The sequence below is a fragment of the Parasteatoda tepidariorum genome, chromosome X1 (assembly GCF_043381705.1).
Source record: "Parasteatoda tepidariorum isolate YZ-2023 chromosome X1, CAS_Ptep_4.0, whole genome shotgun sequence".
In the NCBI taxonomy this organism is placed as follows: domain Eukaryota; kingdom Metazoa; phylum Arthropoda; class Arachnida; order Araneae; family Theridiidae; genus Parasteatoda; species Parasteatoda tepidariorum.
The window spans coordinates 23,543,485-23,568,692 of record NC_092214.1 but is presented as its reverse complement, the minus strand read 5'-3'; the positions used below and the strand labels follow the sequence as shown (position 1 = coordinate 23,568,692).

The 25,208-nt window shown below is 30.0% G+C and overlaps 5 protein-coding genes across 9 annotated transcripts in view; 3 read left to right on the top strand and 2 right to left on the bottom strand.

The window, feature by feature from the left end:
* The window catches only part of LOC122269690 (proclotting enzyme), an 18,758-nt gene extending 16,701 nt beyond the window's left edge, over positions 1 to 2,057 (top strand). The window contains exons 7-8 of the mRNA XM_043043915.2: positions 61 to 200; positions 1,788 to 2,057. Coding sequence (XP_042899849.1) covers positions 61 to 200; positions 1,788 to 1,955 — 308 coding nt within the window. The 3' untranslated portion in view covers positions 1,956 to 2,057. The remainder of the gene's footprint in view (positions 1 to 60; positions 201 to 1,787) is intronic.
* LOC107447360 (WD repeat, SAM and U-box domain-containing protein 1) overlaps positions 1 to 2,467 on the bottom strand; it is a 56,418-nt gene extending 53,951 nt beyond the window's left edge. Inside the window, exon 1 of the mRNA XM_043043908.2 lies at positions 2,310 to 2,467. The gene's annotated coding sequence lies outside the window, so the exon portion shown is untranslated. The remainder of the gene's footprint in view (positions 1 to 2,309) is intronic.
* Positions 2,468 to 5,285: 2,818 nt separating this feature from the next.
* On the top strand, positions 5,286 to 10,907 carry LOC110282185 (U6 snRNA-associated Sm-like protein LSm1). Its single transcript, XM_043043996.1, has 2 exons — positions 5,286 to 5,484; positions 10,494 to 10,907. The coding sequence occupies exons 1-2, from the start codon at positions 5,449 to 5,451 to the stop codon at positions 10,863 to 10,865; spliced, it is 408 nt and encodes a 135-aa protein (XP_042899930.1). The 5' UTR covers positions 5,286 to 5,448; the 3' UTR covers positions 10,866 to 10,907.
* A 630-nt stretch (positions 10,908 to 11,537) lies between these two features.
* On the top strand, positions 11,538 to 22,140 carry LOC107455312 (U21-ctenitoxin-Pn1a). 3 transcript variants are annotated; one of them, XM_071187549.1, is made up of 8 exons: positions 11,538 to 11,603; positions 15,804 to 15,850; positions 15,937 to 16,061; positions 17,439 to 17,539; positions 17,619 to 17,700; positions 18,737 to 18,926; positions 20,643 to 20,797; positions 21,888 to 22,140. In XM_071187549.1, exons 1-8 carry the CDS (start codon positions 11,563 to 11,565, stop codon positions 22,044 to 22,046), a joined length of 900 nt encoding a protein of 299 aa, XP_071043650.1. In that variant the 5' UTR covers positions 11,538 to 11,562; the 3' UTR covers positions 22,047 to 22,140. The 3 variants fall into 3 exon arrangements, with proteins under 3 accessions (XP_071043650.1, XP_042899838.1, XP_042899839.1); XM_043043904.2 differs by lacking the exon at positions 11,538 to 11,603 and adding an exon at positions 15,402 to 15,717; XM_043043905.2 differs by lacking the exons at positions 11,538 to 11,603; positions 15,804 to 15,850; positions 15,937 to 16,061 and adding an exon at positions 17,181 to 17,330.
* Positions 22,099 to 25,208, bottom strand: part of LOC107455314 (stAR-related lipid transfer protein 3) — a 57,164-nt gene continuing 54,054 nt past the window's right edge. For all 3 annotated transcript variants that reach the window (XM_016072827.3, XM_016072825.3, XM_016072828.4), the window contains exon 14: positions 22,099 to 24,664. In XM_016072827.3, the coding sequence (XP_015928313.1) occupies positions 24,575 to 24,664 (90 nt within the window). In that variant the 3' untranslated portion in view covers positions 22,099 to 24,574. The remainder of the gene's footprint in view (positions 24,665 to 25,208) is intronic.

Sequence of the window (25,208 nt, the reverse complement as noted above, 5' to 3'; positions counted from 1 at the left end):
CTTTTATATATATATATATATATATATATATATATATATATGTATATTTCACTTATTTAGCTGGACCATCAAGTTCAACTTTGCAAGAAGTTCAGGTTAGAATTTGGGAAAATGATAAATGTAAAGTTGTTTTCCGGAGGGAAGTTCCAATAACTGGAGCAAATTTGTGCGCTGGAGATGGGGACAAAGATGCTTGCCGAGTAAGTACTTAAAACTAATTATAATTGATTAAGTATTTCAATTTAATAAGTTGATAACTTTTTATTCTTATAATTTAATAGTTAATAACTTTTTATTTATTATAATTTAATAACTTTCTATTCTTATAATTTAATAGTTAATAACTTTTTTTTATTATAATTTAATAACTTCCTATTCTTATAATTTAATAGTTAATAACTTTTTATTTATTATAATTTTATAACTTTTCTTTCGAGAAAGAAAAATACAATTACTTTTTTTAGAACTTCTCTTTTGTATTTCCTTTTGAAATCGCATAAATGTATCTAGATTCATGAAATGTTTACAATTTCATGCTTCATTAATAAAATAAAAAATTGAAAACACAAATAATTGAAATGACTGATACTGGAAATTCTAATAGCATATACGAGGTACTTCGTTATGACCGCTCTTAATATTCATGATTATTTTTTTAAAATGTAATATGAAAGCAATACACATTAGGGGTATTAAATTAACATCTAAGTGTAGAAAAGAAAACTTTCCAATCTCTGAGCAATAATTATTAAAGTATGAAAGAGGGAAACAGAGAGCAAAATAATCTGTTAATTTTTCTTTTTGGACAAAAATGTATTTGTCTTTTCCATGAACAGTCTTAAGTTCGATACTCAGATATGATTCATATTCTGATTTTTTTATTGTTTTAATATCTTCTTGCTCTTATTGATCTCATTAATTGCTCATATTTGGAAAATATTTATCTCGTCCACGAATGCAACAAGTCATTATGATTAGTCATCTTTGTTAATTTTACAATATGTGAGCAGTCTCCATGAACAGCCTTAAGCTACATTGTCAGATCTGATTCAGATTCTGATTTTTGATTATTTTAATACCTCTTTTGCTCTCATTGATCTTATTAATAATACCACATAGTTGAAAATTAATTATCTCATCTACGAATTTAACAAGTCATTATGATTTGTTATCTTTGTTAGTTTTACAATATGTAATCTACAGGGTGATTCTGTACAGCGGTTACAAACTTTGAGTGGAGGTATTATATATCATAAGGATTGTATATAGCAACCCATGACCGGAAATGTCATCATATGCCGTTAGAGGCACTTCTCTATGATGAAGGTGCTTTTATTCATTCTAAAACTGGTGCTTTTATTCATTTAATAATTTAAGTCGAAAAGTTTATTCAAATAGGCTCGGAAATAGCTCTTTTATCGCAGTTTAATGATTTGGTGCCTAACCTGATAAACCAGCTAAATTGGTCGTCAAATCATTGAATTACAATAAAAAAAAGCTATTTTTGAGCTTGTTTGAATGCAATTAGAAAACATAAAATTGAATAATTTAGTTAAATAAAAGAACTAGTTCAAGGGTGCAAGAACAGGATACTCATATTAGGGGTCGTCCCTAGCGGCGTATAGTGACTTTTAGGTCATGGGTTTCTATGTGATTTTCAATCCTAATGATCTACCCTACCTCCACTCAAAGTTCGTTACCGCTGTATTGAATCTGTGTAGAGTGCATATAAATATGTTATTTAGTATGTATTAGTACTTCATAACGATCAACTATTAATATTTTAGGGTGATTCTGGAGGTCCTTTAATGTTAGCTCATCAAGATGGAAAGTTTTATCTAATTGGACTCGTATCGTTTGGTAAAAAATGTGCTGAACCGGGTGTTCCAGGAGTTTACACCAGGATCACGAATTTCCTTGATTGGATTGAACGAAATGTTGAAAATTCTATGTAAATCTCTAAATGAACCAATAGAAATATGGTATCAATTATGCTTGCATTAATAATCCTGTAAATAAGAAACAATAAATCATCAATCACGAATTCATTAAAAAAAGATCAGTTTTTTTTAAAATCAATTGTAATTGCTAGAAACGTAATTTATTTCTGTTTTAAGCAAGGAAAACTAAGTTTTCTCAGAAGTTACTGCATCAAATATCTCCACTTAGTATACAGATTTGTGATAAATAGTTGCAGTAAAAGGAACTGTAACTACCACAAGCATAACTTTTTTTACATAATAAAATTGCATTTCAACAATAACATGAGAAAATAGAGGGAATACAGTTGTGTGACAACTGTTACTTACTATCATTTCAAGTTCTTATTGATTAAAAAGTAATATAGTAGAGCAACTCAATGAATCAATAAACGAATCAGAATGTCACTTCAGCAACGAATGATTCAATAACTCAGCAAATCAGAGAATCGATAAATCATCAAACTAATAAATCAATGTATGAGTGTGTCTTTTAATGAATAAACTAACGTGTCATCAAGTTAATAAATGAGTGAGCGAATTGACAAATCACCAAATCTAAAAAGCCAGGAAATCAATAAATCAATGAATAAACGAGTAGGTTGATAAATGAGTATCTCAATCAATCTGTGGTCCCGCAGTGGACACGGTTCCCAGCAGATCACCGAAGTCAAGCATCACTGACTACGGACAGTGTGCGGGTGGGTGACCACTTGGATCAATCTGCGTAGGGACCGAGGGTGTGCGGTATTGGTCCTCGTTAAACTGTGCTACCGTAAAGTGCTTGACTTCGCGCGCTGGTCGTCGAGCTACCGAAGCGGGGGTGCCATCCCCTCCGCAGAGGATCAAAATTGTGATGGCATGTCTTCGGTTCATCCTCCGGGATGTTTCCCAGACCGTCGCCAATAGCCCATTGTGCAGCTCTAGTGCGACGTAAATTGACAACAACAATCAATCTGCGTGTTCAAGACTCAATTATTCAACGAATTAAAAATCATCAAATCAATAAAAAAAATCATCAATCAATGAAACAAATTAGCATGTCAACGAATAAATAAAATAGCAAATAAATTAATTAAAGAATCAATGAGTCAAAGAATCATTAAATCAAATGAATCAGTGGGTTAAGAAATCAATAAAACGATGAATTCATGAATTAATGGATACATGAGTCAGCTGGTAAAAGAGATACTGATTCGATTTTGGTGATTTTATCATTCACTAATTTATTGATTTTTTAACGCCTTCTGGTTAATTCTGTAGTTCTTAACGTTTTTGATACATGGATTCGCTCATCCTTCGATTTTTATAAGTTGATTTTCTCATTTAATTAAATGTTTCGACTTATTTGTGTAATTTTATTACTGTTCTATGTGTCGTTAGAGCCGATTCTAAATGAAATTTGCTCTCTGACTCTTTCTACGTAATCATGGCCATTGCCGTGATATCGCATATTTTTTTGAAAAACTTTTGTGAAAAAATATATGTTGAAAAAGAACTAATATATATACTTTTTTTTTTAATTTTATGGAGAAAAAAAACTACAATGAGGGGGCCCATTTGAGAATTTGACTAAATTTAACAAAATAGTCTTACAAGAGAAGGTGGATTCTATATTTTTAACATCTATTTCTTTTTTATTACGAGCCAATATTCTTAATTTCAAAAAGCTACAGTACGAACATATGAGCCCTTTTCTCCATTTATCCCATTTTATTAAATTGAGTCAAATTTTTAAATAGCCCTTTTAGCGTAGTTTCAGTCAAAAAACTTTAAAAAAATTATTTCAATCCTTATTTATCATATACTTTTTCACAAAATAAATTTATAAAACTCTGGGACATGGCAGTAAAAGAGATTTTTTTACTTTATTTTGACGCATGCCAACAGAAATGAACCTCTCAGCGCTCGGATTTAAAAAGAGAGGGTAACTAACTAAAACCACAGCACTCGATTAAAACGAAAAAATATAAGTCACTTTTGACTGTGTCTTCATTAATTACTACACATCTCTCAAATTAAAAAACAGGTAACACAAAAACAGTCAAGAAACAGCCCAACGAGAGAAGGAAAAATATGTGTGTGTGTGTGTTCGAACGAAGAGTGTTGTCTTCCCAACAAATATTCTGAAACGTAGAGGTAGCACAACATAACCCTAGTTGAATCTTCATCACGTTCTATTATAACTTTTTGGTTTATCTGTTCTTCAAGTGAAAATACCTTTATGATTTGTTAGAGTACTCAAGTTTGAAGATATATGTATGAAAAGGATAAAAAGTATAGAGTAACAGATGGGATTTAACACGTTCCTCATTTCACATAGTCTTTATTGAAAAGACAATATTCTTCAGCCAAGAAAGCACCCATTTGACTGCGATTTTATTCTATTCTTCAACACATTCATTCATCAGTATTTAGACTTGTATGCTCAACAGATTATAAACCCTAGTCAAATTAAAAAGCATATAATACAAGTCAAAGAATTACAGCACTGTGATACATGCTGAGTTATTTCGAGATTCGAACCCGCTACCTCATCACTACAGATCCTTTTGTGGATCAGCGAGATAGGGATGGTCAGGAAAGCCCCACGCTGACTTAAATCATTTGTTCATTCTCAAACATATCTTAGCGTGTACGCTTAATACAAAGAACGAGTTTTAAACCCAGTTGAAGGAAAACAAATAGCACAATTTAGAAAAGGACAACACAAAGTTACATTCCAAAGTTACAGTTTGATTTAAACCTTCTATCTCCACGCTCCAGAGCCTTTAGCGGAAGGGCAATACCAATCATCTCCGTAGGTATCTTTACGCTGAGATAAATGAATTTCAAACTTTGAAGAACTAGCAAGCGGTAACCATTTCGAAACAATCAAGTAAAGTCTAAACTTTCCATGTAAAAAAAATGTTTGTTTGTGAGGTTCCAGAAAATGGAATAAATGGGTCACCTCATTTGGGAGGCTCTATCCCTTGAGCTACAGCGGCTGTATAAGTGTCTTTTTATAATCGTTGTTGAACAGCCGACCCAATTTTGGGTTCATGACTACCAATGTCAGCTTATATAATTGAGCAAACAAGCCTGCTAGTTTGTGTACTAATAAATAAATAAATAAAGTCAGAAGGGAAATACAGAGCTATAAGCTTCGAAAAGAGCTCGTCGCACTAATCTATAGTCAGAGGGGCCTCCTTGGCTGAGCGGTATCACCCACCAAACGGTGTGCAAAGTATATAGGTAGCGGGTTCGAATCCCGCTGTTTCCCTGGATTTATCTTCGTGCTGTCCTTCTCTGTATTGCGCTGTCAGATTGTATTGTGCTTCAGTTTGATTGTATTCTGTATTGTGCTAGTTGACAAAGGTTTATAAGCCTAAATTGAGCACACAAGATGCAAATGTATGTAATTCCAATAAACCAATTCCAATAGTCAGAAAATATTAATCAAATCAAGTTGTGAAGTTTTAGAGATCCAATGATGAATGGTTTAAAGTGGAACCCTTGGTCTGAGGTAATAGTATGTAAGATAATTAGTTAAAAAATATTGAGTTTAATTGCTAAAAGTAAGATAAAATATTGCTGTTCTCCATTGAGTTAAACCAATTATACCATAAAGTTGGCATTTGGTGAATGGCAGGAAATTGGCCATAAACCAGTGATTGCTTAATTTGATTTTAAAAATTGTTTTTCACCTCTTAGATCTCATATAAATTAGAAAATTTCCTCAAATAACTTTTTTTAATAAATATATGTTTGGATGATACTGTTAGCAAATTTATAATGCAATGAGTTGTGCCTGCGCAACATTTGATTTCAGTTGTATTTTCGATAATTTAAAATTCCGTTAAAATTTAATGAAAGCGTAGGAAGGATTAAATATGTTTGATTTTTATATAGCTAAAAAGTACTCATAAAAGTGTTATTAGGAAATAAGTATACTTAAGGAATTTATTGTTTGAATAACGAAATAAAATTTCTTTTCAAATTTAATACTGTAGGCATTCTCATACACACAATAAAACTATCGTTTTAAGGAGAAATCTTATGTGATTGAACTCTTAGATTTTTACAGTGTCACTAAAATGAAGTAAAATTGAATAAAAGTAAATTCATAGTTCAATGTATTAGACCTATTTTTGTGATAACTATCTGATATTCACTGTATTTTTGTTCTTTGAAACTTTTACAACTTCTAAAGTTTTTCATTCTTTAATACTCATTCTTTAATATAAAGGGTTACGCTCAATATTTTTGTAAATACGGGGTGTTCCATAGTTACCACTTTTAACATATATTTTTTGAATTAGACTCGAAGAAGAAAAGTATACATATAGTTACAAATAAATATGTAGTACGGGGAAAAGCAAACTAGTTATGAAAACTAGTTCGTAAATGTGATTATAATTATAAAAAGTTTATTTCACGAATAAAAGGAAATTCCGGGAAAATTTATTATTATAAAAGCCTTTCACTAGAATCCCGCAAATAAACTGGTTCTGAAAGTTATAATTCCATATTCACTTTCTTTCAGGGTCTATCTTATTCAAAATAAACCCAAAGTAGTCTAGTTATTTCTTTTCTGTTTACTCGTCATTTAATTTCTTACATCGGTTGGTTTCATTACCTTGAGTAAGTTCAATAAGTTTGGTGCAGCATAACCGATTCTGGTCCAATGCTCATTAAATTACATTTCACACAATCCGATTTAGTTATCAATATTTGCAACTTGTGTACATTTTCTTTTTCGTTTTTGGCCAAGATTCTAAAAGTATATTAATAGGTTGGTGGTAATTACCATAATTGCACTGTGCGTTTTTTATTTATCAATTTTTTACATAACAGTTCATCTCAGCAATAAAAAGAAGACTTGTATAATTTACGACAGTGCATTTAGAGAAAGTAGTACATTTCAAGAGTCACCATAAATAGCGGTTTTTAAGATTTTATTATAATTGAGAAACACCATTTTGAAGTTAAAATTTACAAGTAAAACAATTCTAAGGTAAAAATGTCGCTTATTGTGCACTGTACCGATTAAAATTTGGTTGAAACTTTGATTCAGGAAGCATTTTCATAGCTAGTAATGATCTAAGTAGACAATGGAATTTTCATTCATAAACCGGCGTATAAGAACACTGAAATTAAAAATGAAGTGGCATTAATTTTTTTAATTTTGTTTTCACGTTACGAGACATAAAAAAATAAATGATTGTAAAATTTGTCGACTCTCTTTGAATCGTTACACATACACTTTTTTCACAATGATTTTGATGAAACACCACGTAAGGGAATTGAGGATTGATGACTTTTTTTCACAGTGTGAAAGACACTCCTTTCAGTCTTCCAAATTGAAGAATATTACCTTAATACAAATAAAAATGTTAATCATCATTAAAGAGTAAAATCTCCAACTTTAGACCAACTTTTGGGACTATATTTTTTAGATTGTGGCTATCCGATATTTTGAAGGTAAAAAATGAAAATACGTCGAGGAAAGTGCATGTTTATCCGGAGAAAAGGGATTTTGGTGTCTGGTTTTGTAGTTTAAAATATTCGTATAAAATCCTAGAATTAGAGTGAGTTCGGAAACTGCAATCTATAGCTCATTCACTAGGAGTTGGCACTTGGTTCCGCCTTCATCACGTGGTAAGCGACGATACTATTTCGTTATTTTTGGGAGAAGGATGTGAACAATCCTGAACAAGGTTGCTACTTGGCGATCGTATGGCAAAAATATTTAGTTTTCAAACTTTATCTGCTTTTTTTAACAATAAATATTTCATAAATTTGATATTTCGTGCTATTTTTTATGATATTTCTCTCTTTTGAGTGAATAGTTTGTCCCTTTTGAGACATTTTGCTGGGAAAACAACAGTTTTTAAATTAAAAATATATTTAATTAGCTAGAGAAACGAAAGGTATAATAGCAGATGATAAAGCGAAGTAAGTGACTGAGTAAGTCACTGTTTGTGCTTCGCGCATTAAGAGTTGTCTCAATTTCAAGCGCGGAGATGTTTCTCTTCTTACTCCCGAGCTGAGATGAACTCTGAGTCCGAGGAGGTGGAACCAAGTGCAAACTTATAAATATTTCACCTTTTCACAATTTTTATGCACACGAAAAGAGGTAAATGCAATTTGGGATGGTTTTAAAAACTGGTAAGCACTGTCGTAAAATCATCCTGCACCATGCCATTAAAGGGCCCAGAAGAAAAAACAGATGATTACTAGTTGTAAAGAGATTGGAAGGTGCGTTGCAAGGAAGAGCACAGAAATGACTTTAAAATAAAAATTAATTGAAAACAAGCATATCGCTGCTATAGATAGAAAAACTCTTACTCGGTTGAACTCCCTATATCGCGTTTTGAATATGTGTTTTACTTTATAACCGGATTAGAACAGTCAACCCATATTTTTGGTTTACGGCATTTTAAACTTAGTAATGCTGTAGTTTTGAACCCAATTTAAAAGACAATGGAGCTCCTGGATCAAGCATGAGGGCAAGCTAGCCTTCGTAGAGGAATTTTTGATGAAATTAACATTTTAGAAAACTCTGAAAATCTCCCACGGTTAGATATTCTTTTAGGTTAGATCTAGGATTTTATTCTAATTCATGATTCGTCTACTACTGACGATATTTTACGTCAGCACTGTGGTCTGTTTGAGTTGGGAGCAGAATTTGTATCCATCACTATCACTGGGATTCGAACCTGGGTAGCAGGAAGGGGAGCGCTCTATCCCCTGAGCGACCACTTTTCTTTACATGTACGTTTGATTCAAATAGAATACACATTGAACTTATACAATGATTAAATATTTTTGCGTGCTACTGAGAGTACAAATTAGTTCGGTCCGTTTTCAAAAGATGGCTCTGGCTGTTATGAATGTTTCATAGTGACAGCTGGTTTCGGTGGTTTCAGAGAGGTTAGACATCAGTCAATAATATTCAGTTGATATCGCTTTGAGTTTCATACAAAAACCCTGTTTTTTACTTTGTTGAATACGTCAAATTTTGTGGTGACTAAGCAGCATTTGCGGGAGGTTTTATGATTCTGCTTTAGTTGGAAGTAAAGTGCAATTGAAGCCAATCGAATACTTGTAGAAGTTTATAGTGACAATGCTCCAACTGATGAATCATGTAGGGAATGGTTTCGACGTTTCAAGAATGGTCAATGGGGAATGAAGAATGGTGAGTCGTGTTGTATACTATGACCTGACGATTCCATTATGGGCGATCGGTGTAGGCTACAATTGATTCGCTTGTGCCATGCATTACGAGAAAAACGGCCGGAATACGAGCAAAGACATGACAAAGTTATTCTTCTGCATGATAACGGTCGGTCTCATGTCGCAAAAAAAATTTTGGAAACCCTCAAGTGGGATATTTTACTGCACCGTATTCACCGGACATTGCTTCTTCTGATTGCTGGTTGTTCCGGCGGATGCATTACGTTTTGGCAGGTCACCGGCTCACTTCTTTCGAAGAAATCAAAAATTGTCTCCTAACTTGGATCACCTTGAAAGACTAGACAATTTTTCGAGATGGAATTCGAAAATTGCCTGAAAGGTGGGAAAAAGTAGTAGCCAGCGATGGACAATACTTTGATTAATCTGTTCATTCATTTTGTTCTGAAATAAATGCATTTTTGACCACAAGAAAACCGACCGAACTAATTTGTACTCCCAATATATATAAATATTAGTGCTATATATGTATGGAGCCACATATTAGGTATCAAGCTCTTGGTAATTGAAAGAAATTGGGCACTTGCAAATATGTTTTACTTTTTTAGGATCTTCCTGNGAAGCCCATCGAATGCTTGTAGAAGTTTATGGTGACAATGCTCCAACTGATGAATCATGTAGGGAATGGTTTCGACGTTTCAAGAATGGTCAATGGGGAATGAAGAATGGTGAGTCGTGTTGTATAGTCGTGTATCGTGTCCTGACGATTCCATTATGGGTGATCGGTGTAGGCTACAATTGATTCGCTTGCGCCATGCATTACGAGAAAAACGGCCGGAATACGAGCAGACATGACAAAGTTATTCTTCTGCATGATAACGGTCGGTCTCATGTCGCAAAAAATTATTTGGAAACCCTCAAGTGGGATATTTTACTGCACCATATTCACCGGACATTGCTTCTTCTGATTGCTGGTTGTTCCGGCGGATGCATCACGTTTTGGCAGGTCACCGGTTCACTTCGTTCGAAGAAATCAAAAATTGTCTCCTAACTTGGATCGCCTTGAAAGACTAGACAATTTTTCGAGATGGAATTCGAAAATTGCCTGAAAGGTGGGAAAAAGTAGTAGCCAGCGATGGACAATACTTTGATTAATATGTTCATTCATTTTGTTCTGAAATAAATGCATTTTTGACCACAAAAAAACCGACCGAACTAATTTGTACTCCCAATATATATAAATATTAGTGCCATATGTGTATGGAGCCACATATTAAGTACCAAGCTCTTGGCAATTGAAAGAAATTGGGCACTTGCAAATATGTTTTACTTTTTTAGGATCTTCCTGGTGCAGCTTCACTTCTGGAACAAATTGATAAGAGGATATTCGTTTGGTTGCGAGATGGAAGAATGTATGTTGGGACTCTCCGAACTGTTGACCAATTTGCCAACTTAGTTATGTCTGAATCTTTTTTGCGTGTTCAATTTGGGAATGATTATGGGGACATTCCTCAAGGCATTCTAATGATAAGAGGAGAAAATGTAGCACTCCTTGGAGAAGAAAAAGAAAGGAAAGAATGCAAGTATTCAGCTGAACAACTGCTTGCAATTCAAGGATATTTAGATAATCGTCAAAAGGAAATTGATGATCTTAAGTCATTAGCCTATTGGAAACGCGGATTAATTTTCACTCCAGACGATTATTTTTAAGAGAATAAGCAATAAAAAGTTGGAAATCATCCTACTACATAATTGTCTTTGTTCATTGTCTTTTTTTAAAAATATTCTTTCAAGCTACTAGCAGTAACAAGCACTTTACATTTCGCAACGCTGATTAACATATACGTTACATGCTTCATATAATTGCAGATATTATAAAATTTTCCCTTGGATATAAATGGGAAAAAATTGGTAAAAATAAGCAATTCAATTTTTTCAAAACATTTTCCCACAATCTTACTATTTAACTATTTGAAAAATGACGTCATTTTCTATCATCTATTTCCATTTATTTGTGAACGTAGGCTTCTGCCCTCATTGGCAAATATTAGGGGGACCGGAAAGTAATGTCGTTTTGGTGCATTAAATATTCGTTAGTCTTAAAAACCAATTAATTTTTTTTCCGATCTGGCATTGAAAGGTTATTTGTTGCTGACGAGGGTGAATACATTATTGATTAAAAACTAAATCTTGATAACAAGTATCGAATGCACTGAAACGACATTACTTTCCGCTCCCTTGATATTATTCTTATTATTAACAAATGTATTTAATTTTACTTACTCTAAACTGTTTACTNTTTTTTTTTTTTTTTTTTTTTTTTTTTTTTTTTTTTTTTTTTTTTTTTTTTTTTTTTTTTTTAGTTTAGGTAACTTAAAATGCTAACTTGGCCCCTTTTATATAAGTTATGCCATTGCTGAAATATGACTTGCGTTACTTTTCAAAAAGGTAATGTTAATTCTTCATATTAGAATACGATATTATCTGTTTTTATAAGTTCATTTAAATAATGTACATATTAACGTACTTAAATTTACTCTTACTTTTTTTAAAAAGTTAGGTTTAAGGTTGCATCAAAATATCGTTTCTAACTTTTTATCATAAAATATCACAAATTTGCCGCAAACTGAATCCTAAATACTACCTAAATTCTAACGTAATATTTTTCTTATGTTAATAAACCATGAGAAATCAGTGTTATTTCTCAAATAAATACATCACTTTAAGCCGTGATATTTATGTGGACAGGAGATAGTTAATTCACGGCAGAAAAACGATCGACTTGCTGAAAGTTCACAGCAGAGATGCCATTGTGAAGAAGAATCGTTATTTTATTTAATAACCAGCGTTGTACAGACAACCAATTCTGAGTTTATGACTATCAAAGATAAACTACGTACAGAACAACTCCTGGAGCAAGTATTTGGACAAACTGGCGTTCTTGGGTGTTTTTTGATGAAAATCCGCATTTGGAGAGGAAAGCTATGAATATGCCCACGGTTAGCCCGATGGCAAGGGTATTCTAACCGTCTACCGCTGAGAACATTTTAAGTCAGCTCTAGTTGATGTTTTTTAAATACAATGATCATTACAATAGTTCGAAAAACAAATATTATATCCATTTATTTAATGTAGCAATATGTATTTTTTTAAACGAGCATATAGGGCTGTTTCCTTTTTTTTCTTCTTTTTTTTTCAAACTCTCATTTCAAGCTTCGTCAAAAAATTATTTTTTAAATTTCAGCCAGATAATATAGTCTCCTAAAAGTAAATTTTTTTTAAAAAAAATATATTCTTTTATGATAAAATAAAGTTTTAATTTATTTTTCTTTCAAAATATGTGTGAAAATAATTTAAAATAAAAATTCTAAAATAGTTATCTCAAGAAAACTTTTTCTTTAATGTTCAGTAGACAGATTTTTTTTTAATTATTAATGCAGAAATTTCTCCTCTTTAGAAACTTATCCGGAAATAAATTTTCATAATTACCAAATTTATTTCTCAGACTAACTATCAGGCCTAACTACATGGTTAGTCTCTTTTGAAACTATTTTTGTGTCTTGAACGAGAAAACTAATTTAAGTCACATTCACTAAATCGAGAATCAAATCATTAAGCATAACGTTAGTTACCATTGACAGCAAGAAACGTACAGAAATTAACAGTAAAACTTATTAATATGAATTTAAAAAAAATTTCTGCAGGTGTATTTCTACTTTGTATAAATTAGATTTATTCTTATTTTTATTTTAGCACTATATATATGTCTATATATATATATATATATATTTGTGTCCCAGAAATATATATATACACCCCCTCTGCGCAGTTTATGTTCATTCCTACGGAATTTTAAAGTGATCAGTACGAAGGTCTTCTCTCTTCTAGGAGATATGTTATAGGTGATTATTAGAATTATCAAATTTTATCCAGCCAATAAACTGAAATCGATACTTTTAATCTCGCCATGTTAAATCATCGTCGATCATTCAAGATCATTCCTCATTCGTCAGATTTTGATAACATTTTTGTTATTTTCTTTGTATAAATATCAATTTGTGGGACCTAGTACGCGAATTTTTGTTAATGATCCACTTTCGAAGAAGAATCTTAGTGGTAAAGAGATTCACTGTATTTAAAGATTTATAAGGTAATAATATTAAACGAGTATTAAACATAATGTGGGCACTGCTGTAAAAATGTTTAATTAATAATTTTGAATTTAGATGGCGGTATACTCTTAAAGCAGTGTAAATGAGGTGAAGGAATAATAGGAATATTCCGTTTTCCAAATTCAGTACGATGTAGAAAGGCAACAAAGCAGTATTGCGGGGAACAAAAATTTTCATAAATTTGTTACATAACCATGCTTTTTTTAATATGTAAAGTGATGCCGCTTTAATTATTTATCCCTAATAAAAGAATAAAGGTGAGTTCTTTATTTTTAAATGCCTTAATCTAAAATTTTAAATTTTTGACATTTTACAGTGCTGTGTGCTCCGTGTACTGGGTTCATTAAAAGTTTTGCGGTCAAAGAAAAGGAAAAAGAAAAAAAAAGTTATTTTTGTGTGTCCATCCTGTGACGAGTCTGAATAACAAATTTTATCCCGATTTAAGGTTTTGTTTGCATAATTTTAAAGGGTGCCCATACTAGATGCAGGGGTTCCAAATAGGCTAAGGTTCTCAACATAGGCACTCCCTTCTGTATGTTATGCTATTTTGGTACTTAGATCCGAATTTAGAAGGTACCTTCGCTTCATTCGAGTTACCCCAAAGATTTTGACTTTTTATTATTCTAGTTACCTCTTGAAAAAAAGAATACATCGACCAATTCTAAAATTTTTGTCTACTATAATAAATTTTTGAACAATGCAATGGCATAGGAGTGTTCATCTTTCCTTTTAACATTCATTTTTCTTTCAATAAATATTTGCGGAATTTAGTATGCATAACTTATTTTATTCCGCTTTTAACGAGAATTCTAAAAATAAATATTAAAGACAGTGATGACGGGACTCGATAAATTTAATGCGATTAAATGGTCTATGTAAATCACAACAAAACACCCGTTTTCGAAAAAAAATAAGCTTTTGCTGAAAAAATAACATAATTTAAAAAAATTTCCATGGCTTTAAAACTTTTTAAAGTTATAATGCAGTTTTGGTTTATATGAATACGTCATTTTTTTAGTATTTTGAAACCATAAAAGTAATATATCCTGAAAAATTTGAGAAGATTTACATGAAAATTTAAACTTTACAGAAATAAATATATCAATCATTTTTGCAACTATTGATAATGGGTTTTGTAAAATTTTATATGAACACTTCAAAAGGATAAAAGTCAATAAAAATGAAAAATGACAATAATAATAAAAACTTAATTATTGAGTTTAAGTTACTGATGAACTCAAGTTTTCAAAGGTTGGTCAAAGTAAAGTTTTCTATAGTTAAAGAACGTTAGTTTTCACAATAAGAACTTATTATTTTTAAAAATGTTGTGATAACTCATTTTTAAAAAAAAATCATTTGAATAATCAATTTTTACTTATAAAATTCGTTTAATTATTTTTGTTTAAAACCATACTTTCATTTATAATACAACAAGATATTATGATCAAGTTCAAATTTCGATTTAAAAACTTAGCACTTTTTTTATTTGCTCTTTTTATCCGAACTATACCATTTTTTCAAAAAAATGAGCATTAATTATTAAAGTAATATTTTTTAAATGAGAAAATTTAAAAGACGTTGTTTTTGTTGTTCATTATTTTTGATTTTATATATATATATATATATATATAGTTAAAAATATACAGAGAAGGAAAAATATTTAAGGATTTTTAAAGAAGAAAAAATTATTAAAAAGTGAATTAAAAATATTCATAAATTTATAAAGTAAAAAATGCAGAATCAAATTATGTATATTTAAAATATTTTATTCCACATTATTTTATTTTTTATTATTTTTTTCATTCAACACAACAATTCAAATCAGATTTTAAAAAAAAAAAACAATTTTTTGTCTATGAAAAAAGTTTTGTAAAATTTATACAAAAGTTTACGCAAATAAAAGTACTTCTCAAATTTTTAACAAACTATACATCTTCGGGAATTACGCAATTTTGGGCTTAATTTCTATTAACTTTATGTGGGAATTATTGCATTAAAAGCATGCAGAGAAAAATTTTTGTTTATTTCTGCTGATTCCTGTCAAGTATAAGAGTTAATTCACACAGCTTTCATTGTGTGTTTGATATAAGAGATCCGTTCCCTTAATACCAGTATGGTAACTACGATAACAATAATGATAACAGTTTAAAACATTATAACTGATTAAAGGTTATGTATTCCTACATATGACATTATTTGTTTTTTAAAAAATTTGTATGTTTTCTTTTTTAATACGAGATAATAAAACTGAGCAGATGTTGGAATTGTCATAAATAGTGTAATCAATCTATTGGCGTTGAAAATATAGCAATGCAGATTGCTGTTGCATAATTTTTTCGGTTTTACAATATAACCTTAAAAATGTTCATGTATAAAGACAAATTGTGGTTGTAAGATATTATTTCCACTCATTTTAAGTGTGTTTTTTTTTTTTTAAATTTAATAATATATAATTCTGCTCTTTTAATTTTTTCAGATGCCAACAATCGCAATTAGTTCTTTTGACATTAACAACAATAATCGGTAAGTATTAAAACTATTAAAAATTTTTAGATATTCAACTGACTGTCAAATTTGAATAATGAGATAATTATTATTTTTCATCCCAGGCATTGCTGCCTCTTCATTCCTGAATGCAACTTCCAAAAACTGTGGCAAAAGTATCGCTGCATCAGACTCTCATGATCGCATAGTAGGTGGAACTGATGCAGTTCCAGGGGAATTTCCTTGGATGGTAAGTGATTTTTATTCATTCTTTACATTTTGTACTGTAAAAATTAGAAAAACAAGATTTATATATGGGTTGTTCTGGAATCACCACTCTCTATAGATATTTTTAGAAAACTTGTCAAAAATGAAGTCAAGGTTGACTATTAGGGGTCAAAAATATTTTAGGGTGGAATGAAAAACTAAAGACCAGTTTTATTGTCTGATGAAACTTGATGTTTCGAATAATTGCCTTACAACTTCCGTATCTTTTGACAATCAAATAGGTTTCGATGTTCTCATTCATATTCATCAATAGTGATTCGTTAGATTTGCATAATGTTTTGCTTTTTTTGGTAGTTTTACTATTTTGAGAACCAGATGCGTGTACTTTTTGAAAAGCCTCTCTGACAAGGATCCTAAAATATACATTAAAGGCGGTTATTACAGTGTTGTTGTTGTTNGGTCAAAATTATGATCTGTGGATGTATAAATGGATGTATGAATGGGTCCGCCCTATAAACGGGTGTGACGTATGGTGTGGCATAAGTCAAACTTTTGGCCATAGATGGCGCCACTGGAAAACAAGAACAATCACCCCTCCCCATGCCTAAAACAGGCATACGTCAACAACAACAACATCTAATCGATTATAGGGAGTAGTGAGTGATGAGGAAATAAAGTGAGGAGGGGGGGTGCCTGGCACCAAAGCAATTACAGGTCGTAATTGCACGATTAGGCTTAACGTAAGTTCTAGACATATGATAAATAAGATCGGTTGTATTTTATAAACAATAAAGAATTTATAATGAATAAAACGAGATTATAAAATAAGTTGGTCTGGGTAAAATGAGATATTTACATATATACAAGTTGATAAAATATAAGATATGATTTTCAAATCATATCTTATATTTTATACGAAAGTAGTAAATCACTTTGTAAATCAGGTAGTAAATCACGAGTAAATCACTTTGTATATAGTACGAAAGCTATATACAAAGTGATTTACTCGTAATTAATCTTAGTAATTGACTAATTGGAGGGTAAATCTCTGTTAGAATGACGACCCAGTCGCCACGGTTGTACCGCTCGTTTCTGGGTTGCTCTTGTCACTGAAGTTAGAAAAATATTAGTTCCTTGGCAGCGACCCCTAAAGGTTACTTGCATACCGCAGTCCTAATAGATTCTTATGTTAGTCTCTGTGTGCAATATGCGAATTAGAATTATTTGTAAATTCGGGGAGTAGTGCTACGCCATGTCACCAATGAAGAATGCTGTTATAGAGCTATACTTGGTATTGTCTTCAATTAGATCAATATCAAATAACACATTGTAGTTGCTAGCTGTGCAGTTGTATGCTTTATCATAGCGTATAATGTATTTCATTCTCATTTTATTTAAGGTGTCGTTGAGAGAACTTGATGAATTTGGATTTGAACATGTTTGTGGGGCTGCAATACTGAATGAAAACTGGATCGTAACAGCGGCTCATTGTTTAGACTAGTAAGATAAGTATAAATATAAATTTGAATTTATTCGCACAAATTATCTGTTATATTATTTTTAAAATTTATTTTTGCAGTCCTATTGCAAGGAGGTACGAAGTTTTAGTCGGACTTCATAAATTATCTAGAGAAAGAGATTCCACAGTCAAAAAATACAAAGTAAGCTTAACAAAATTAGAGAAGTACAGATACCTTTTAAAAAATTTCTTAAATTGAACTTATGTTAAATTTAAAGAATATTTATTATACTAGTAAATTGAGAGACAAAAATAACAGCAGATATTTGGATCCCAAGTACTGGAAAACTAAAATCAAATTGACATTAAATATTGTCAAGTGAAATTTTTTTTTTTAATATTAAGATGCTAAATTTTGTTTTAAAAAAAATAAACAAAACATTAAAAATATTAAGAAATTAATTTTATTGAGAGAATCTTCTGACAATTTCACATTTATTTAATACCAAAAAATTTTAAAAACTATTTAGTTTTTTGATTTTCCTATTTTTATGTGAAAATGTTGCTATTACAAAAGAAAAAAAGTGCAACATCTGTTTGTTCATTAAATTTCATCATATTTGAATCAAGATATAGGGTATATGCTATGACTCGAAAATTTTTTAGCTCGACATTTTTTAAAAGTACCTGATTTTGATAGGCATGTACATATTCAATCAGAAATATTGTAAAATACCCTCAAATTTTCACGCAATAGATATCAAATAGTGTAAAAAAATGGCACATAAGAGAGAGAGTAAAAGTTTTTTTTATGATTCCTTGTTTAAAATATTTAATGTTTCTAATCCATACTTAAAATTTAAAATGTCGGTATAGATATGTATTGGTCACATCTTTTTTTTCTTCAACAGATTAATAATAGTTATATGTTTTCATAAATGTGCATTCCAAAAGTAAGCTTGAGCATGGAAAAGTTTCATACTTGGCATGAATATGCTTAGCAAGGCATGTAAAAATGTTGAGGTTTTTCCAACTCTTCTTACCTTAAACTTTTCATAACTTGTGTTTGCTATCAAACATAGAGGAAAAACTAATTCACCATATTAAAAAATGAAATTAAACGCGGTATGGAAAAATATTTACCATGCTTGTAACTTTATTTGAAGGTATCACGATCTGAAAACTTTTAAATTCCTCTTAATTTACAAGTGTTTTTTGTTTGTTTGTTTGTTTTTCAGATTTCCAAACTTGTAATTCATGATAAATATGATGATGATACTTTTAACAATGATATAGCCTTACTGAAAACGAAAGAACCAATTGATATTTCAGGATCTAAAGGATATATAAATACTATTTGCCTGCCGAAAAACAAAGATGATCCAACAGGTTATGCAACAGTGATTGGATGGGGACATACTAGAGAAAGTAAATCTTGATTTATATTTTGAATATATTTCACACCACATCAGAACTATAAAAATTCAAATTAAGACTCAATTTAACCATGTATAAGGCTATTTTTTTAGTAATGTTACATTAAAATATTTGTGGGATTGAGATTGATTTATAAAAATAGAAAAATTCATTATGCTTATCACCTAATATTGATTTTTAAGTAAAGGTACTTTTTTGGAGGAGAAAGTTTCTCAAAATGTTACCTACCATAAGGAATTGTCCACCTTGTTTTGTGCTTATAAATAACCAAGTTTATAAATTCTGTATTTTTAACAAGAAATAAACTTGATGAGAAATGATCAATTGAACTAATGCATAACACACAAGAGAAAATAGCTCCCAAGTGTTGGCTTTTCTCTTGATCCCACACTAACCTTTTCTGTTACCCACATTTATAGAAACTAAGTTCTTCTTCATTTTTTTTTAATATTTAACAATNTATCAATTGAACTAATGGATAACACACAAGAGAAAATAGCTCCCAAGTGTTGGCTTTTCTCTTGATCCCACACTAACCTTTTCTGTTACCCACATTTATAGAAACTAAGTTCTTCTTCGTTTTTTTTTTAATATTTAACAATGATTTGAGGGTCACTCAAATCATAGATAGAAAAAATAGCTGCACATTAGCATCTAAAAATTAATGAAGTTGGTGGGAAGTATACTTCCCTCAGCCTTATAAAAGGTTAAAGTAAAAATGATAATAAATCTTAGACTTTGATAATTTTGTATCACTGATCTCAAATCTGCAGTCCTCTTCTCTTGCCAAGCTCCAGTTTTTTTTAAAATGACATTTTAGTTTTTTTGTCAAATTGTACAAGTTCAAAAATGTTATATACAACAAGGAGTTGCATAAATATTGTTGCACACTTCTAGGGAAGTTATGGCACATCATGAGGATTGAAATTTCGTGGAAACCCATGCCCACAAATGTCACACGATGTCAAGAGCGCTTCCCTATAATGAACTGTTTCTTAATGTGCTTCTGAACAGCTGACTTTAGCCTACTCAGCATTACGTATTCAATATAGTTGTTACAGGATTGAATTCTAAAATTTGCAGGCAATATAAGATATTAATAAGACAAAACTTAAAAGTGAGAAAAACATTTTGTAAGTTTTAAACAGAAAAAAAAAATTAAGAAACAAGTTTTGAATTAGATTGATTATTTGCAGAATGCTTTACATAAAATTGTGAAATGCTTTACAAAGATGTGGACACACATAAAAAGACAGGAGGGGAAGCGAAAAATCTATTTTTCTGCTTTTATTGGTGACCTTATAACAAATAATATAGGGTCAATGATATTTTTAAATTCTTTTTGTAAAATTAATCTTTAACAGTTGTTAAATATGAATCTTCCTTCTACTTTGTAAAATTTCTTTAAAATCAATATAAAAAATTAAAAATTTTAGGTAGAAAATGAAGGATGTTATGCTAATATTTTGCTAAATATAATGAATTAAATTGCAATCAATAATTAAGGATGCATCTAATTAGCAAGAATTTTTAATTCAATTTTAGTACTAAAATACCACTTAAGAAAGTACATTACTTTCAAATTGCAAACCAATGTGTTAACATATTTTGAAAATATTACTTTTAGTTAATCCTTTCTAAAGTGTACGTTTTTTTTTTCTCGATTGAAACAAAATATGTCTGCCTTATTTCCTTTCTAACTTCTAGATGGCAAAAATTCAGACACGTTGAAGAAAGTATTAGTTCCTCTAATTGACCGTGACTTGTGTAAGAGTGCCTATGATGATGATCCTTATGATAATATAGATGAAGTGACGGAAACAATGATTTGCGCGGGTATAACAGGAAAAGATTCTTGTCAGGTATTGTATATTTTTAACCAGAACACCTTTTGTGCACTTTGAATTCACTAGATCTGCTTAAATTTTATTAAAATAGGGGGGGGGAGAAAATATGATGGTTTTTTGTTAATTTTAATTTTAGAAAGTGCACATCTTAGTGTATTTCCTCATTTCCTCTTTTCAAAGTGGAATAACAACAGAGCTGAAACAATTTTTTCTTTCAAAAAATAACAGCAATATATATATATATACCTTGTATAATATTACCTTGCGCACATCCATTTTGGGCCCATCCTTGGTAACTAACAAATCAAAGCTCAGAATAACAAATCTCTTCAGCAGTGCAGTAAGAACGACACTTTAAAACCCTCTTGTTACACTCAATTTGCGCTTTTGTTTTCATCTTTTGTAATCTGGCAATCTTTCTGCGAAAACATTTTTAAATCATTCTTGAAAAATTTTCCGTCCATGTAAGTTGATCTGATTTTGTTACTCGCTTTATAGTCCCTTTTTAATGTTTTTTCTCTTTATTTTATTTCATTTTCTGTTTTTACATGTTATTTTTACTTATTTTCGCTTTTTGTGATCTATTTTATTTGCTGTAATTTTTAAAAAAAATTTTTTCGAGTGCTCCTCACAATATTGTATTAATATATTTTGCTTTGGCTTTATTGATACAATATCAGTAAGCACTCTGTNATATATCATGTTATAGATAAGAAAAACATATATAAACATCAATAATATTTGTTGAATTATTCTAAGAAATTTTGAATTCTAAATAGAATTAGTCTAGAATTAGTCTAAATTTTTAAAAACCCACTGGTAAAAATACTCAAGGGTCACACAATGTCCCTCTATCAAAGTGATTAAAGCCTTTGAAACATCATAGTAGATATTTAAAACTCATAATATGGCCTACCCAAATTAATCAAAGTATTTTAGCTTAGTTCCTGAAACCCTTAAGATTGAGTCCTACGATGTAAAATCCAATAATTAGATCAAAAGTTAGTCAGGGTATTCCCTTTCTATTTCACTGTAAACATAATAAATATAATAGAATGGAAGATATTGAAATCATGAATTTAATGTAATTTACATTAAATTTTAGAATGATTCTGGTGGACCACTGATTCAAACAGATAAAAATGGAGTATCAACTCTTATTGGTGTAGTGTCTCATGGTGCAGGATGTGGCTTGAAATTTTATCCTGGAGTATATACAAAAATATCTATGTATCAAAATTGGATGAGTAAAGTAATGTATTAGGTGAACTAAGGTATTTGCTTTGAATTAAAATGAGATATTTGATTCAATCAAATTATACACTCAAAAATAAAATTGTTTAATGAGCAAATCAAAACTGATTAGAAAATACTACATTTGATTAAAAAAAAAAAAAAAACATGACATCCATACAGCATAATTTACAAACAGATATACAGAAAGCACCATAAAATGAAACCTATAATGTATTACAAGTTGGAAGTCTCAATATATATTTGCTACACTGTATAGATTAAGACTTCCAAGAATTTTTTATTTTGGAAGTATAATCATTGAAGCAAGTATGGTTAAATAAAATAAATGAATAATTGAGCTGTTACATTGCAGGTAATGGTTTTAATTTACTCGGCAAGAGCTTAAAATGACACCATAATTTAATTTAAAGTAGTCTAAAGTCACGTTTTATTTCATCTTAATACAAAAAAATTTATCACCATATATTTATAAAACATAGCAAAAGTATTCAGCATACAGATGTGTCTATTATAAACTAAACAATGAAAATAATGATATTTTTAAAATAATTTTTCTAATGTTTACCATTTTGTTGATTTTAAAACTTATTATTGGGTCTTTTATAAATGTTCAGACAGGATGAAGTAACAAAAATTTTGATAATGATTTTGAAAATTATATTTTTCTGACAGTTATAGTACACAGCAAAAACCCCTTGATACAAAATATACCTCATATAAAAATATTTTGTATTGAGGAACAATAAATATTAATAAAAAGCTTATTATTCAAAATAGTTAAGTGCTAAGAAAATGGCAGGTAAAGAGTTAATCCTTTGAGCATTACTCTCCACTTTTTCTAAGCTACACAAAAATAATGAAAGAAGGTAAATGTGTTTTTAAATTTATTATAGTGTAAACGTCAGCAATTTTTTAGAAATGAAAAATTTTGTAGTTCAGTCCTTTTGAATTGCAACTTCACATTTTTAATACCATAATATTTAGAACTAAGATAATGAATTTAATAACAGTATAATAAGAAATGTATAATTTATAATAGAGTAAAAATAAGGCTCTTGTTGCACTTCACAGAAACAGTATATTAAGCTCTTTAAAACAAGGACTTCTAGCCATACAAAAACACTTTGAATGTTCTTTAAACGTCGAAAAGTTTTATTAAGCAGTAAATATATGCAGTAAAAGCCCCAAGCTTTCATTGAGAAAATATGTTACACTAAAAACTTAATAAACTACACATACATTTAAATGGTTTTTTCGATTTAAAATTGACTAGACATAATCCATATAAAATAAGTTAACGCTAAAATTTTACATAAAATAAAAACCAATTTATTATAAGAAATGGTGTATGGTAAAGTAAATTGGCAGTTAAGTTTACATATATAAACTAAACTCAGTGGCACGACAGAAGGCTTACTATGCCCATCTTAGTTTTCTTGACCTTGGGCTCTGAGGTGTAAGAGCAGATGCTCCGATCAGGTGGTCAGCCGAATACGGAACTCCCAGTGCTTAGTGTCCAAGCATGCTTGGTAAAGGCTGAGTCAACCTTGCCCGGCTCAAGGAACGAACCCAAGACTTGTGGCACGGAAGAGCAAAGCGCTACCACTCAGCCGTTTATATATATATATGACAATCATGATAAAAAATTGACTATATGTAACACGACATACATAATTATGAATTATAAATTAAACAATGGCACATATGTATAAAATACAAATTGTCTAATTAAGAATTCAGAAATTAAACACACAGTATAAAGACAAAAAGAAAACAATTATGGAATAAAACTTATTAGTGAATGATGTGATAAATTCATGTAACTTTGAATTAATTTATTTTATTGAAAATATTTATAAAAATAACAAAAAATAAAGCCTTCTCTTTACAAGCAGACAAATTCAAAGCAAAAGATCACTATAGCATCTAAAAAATTTTATTTTTATTTTTTACCATTTTTTTCATTTATTTGGGAATGGTGATTATAAACCTCATAAATTTATTTGAGACCTAGGATAGTATGCAATAGGTATCTAGAAATTTTTAAACTTCGTCTATCAACTTAAAAATGTAAATAATTTCTGTTAACCAAATTCAATTTTTTTTTAAATTATTCATAAAATAGATTGATAATAGATAAAAACAATAAGAATAACATGAAAATTTTTCATAGTCCATTTGCAAAAATTCAAAAGCACCGACTAGCATCAATGTTAAAAAAATTTGTAATTTTCAATGCATTAGAAAGATTTAAATAAAAAATAAAATCAATGAATATGTAATTAACAGAAGATAGGGCATACATAAAATAGTATCAATATAAATAAAATACAATTTTGAAAACATGGATTCGAATACAACCATAAGCCCCAAGTGTAATTATGTACATTATAAAACTGAAAAATGACTCTAAATCATATAGCGTTAAAAATGATATCAGCATTATGAAATGTCAAGATAAAAAGCATCTAAACATTTGTTTAGGATTTAAGAAATGAGTATCATTTAAACACAGTAATGATTAAGAAATTATAGTTAAGTTGAAGTATATTTTCTTAAGGACTGGATATATTCAAACATAACAGTAGATAAAGTTTGGTCTATTAGATATTGTGGTATCCATCCCTAAAAAATACATGAGGAAATAAGATTTAGCACTAAAAAATTAATTAAAGTATACTTTAAAAATTGAAATTGTAAGAACAAGAATAAATGTGATAGTTACGGAGATAACACATCTAAAAAATATATCAAGTGGATGAATTTTATGAATTTTTTTCCCCAGTCTTAATGTATACCGGACTTCTTTTTTCCTTGAAATCATCCATGTTAGCGAATTTAAAGTCAACAGCTTAGTACTATTAAATGAGACAGAAATGCTGAACTTTATATATAACTTTTTGATTATAAGTCTCTCCTAGACGTTAAAGTAATTTCCCTTCCAATTTCTACAAAATGCATATTATAAATTTTAAAAAAATATGTCAAATAATGGGTTTGAAAAAAAAATCAAACTATGTTTACAGGTGTTCCATAATTATCGCTTCTAATATATATCTAAATAGTTTTAAGAATCCTTCTCGAAAATAAAATTATAAAAGTATATACATTAAAGGTAGCAAATTAATATTTAAGTGAAGCAAAATCACTATCAAAATCTGCAAGGAAG

What these genes read in the sequence shown, in the direction of transcription:
- LOC107455312 (XM_071187549.1), top strand. Translation starts at nt 11,563, where the DNA reads ATGCCATTGCTGAAATATGACTTGCGTTACTTTTCAAAAAG. An exon ending in GCGGCTCATTGTTTAGACTA is followed by an intron (nt 17,540 to 17,618) that starts GTAAGATAAGTA and finishes TTATTTTTGCAG; the next exon opens with TCCTATTGCAAGGAGGTACG. An exon ending in CCACAGTCAAAAAATACAAA is followed by an intron (nt 17,701 to 18,736) that starts GTAAGCTTAACA and finishes TTTGTTTTTCAG; the next exon opens with ATTTCCAAACTTGTAATTCA.
- LOC110282185 (XM_043043996.1), top strand. Translation starts at nt 5,449, where the DNA reads ATGATGAATGGTTTAAAGTGGAACCCTTGGTCTGAG. An exon ending in AGTGGAACCCTTGGTCTGAG is followed by an intron (nt 5,485 to 10,493) that starts GTAATAGTATGT and finishes TTACTTTTTTAG; the next exon opens with GATCTTCCTGGTGCAGCTTC.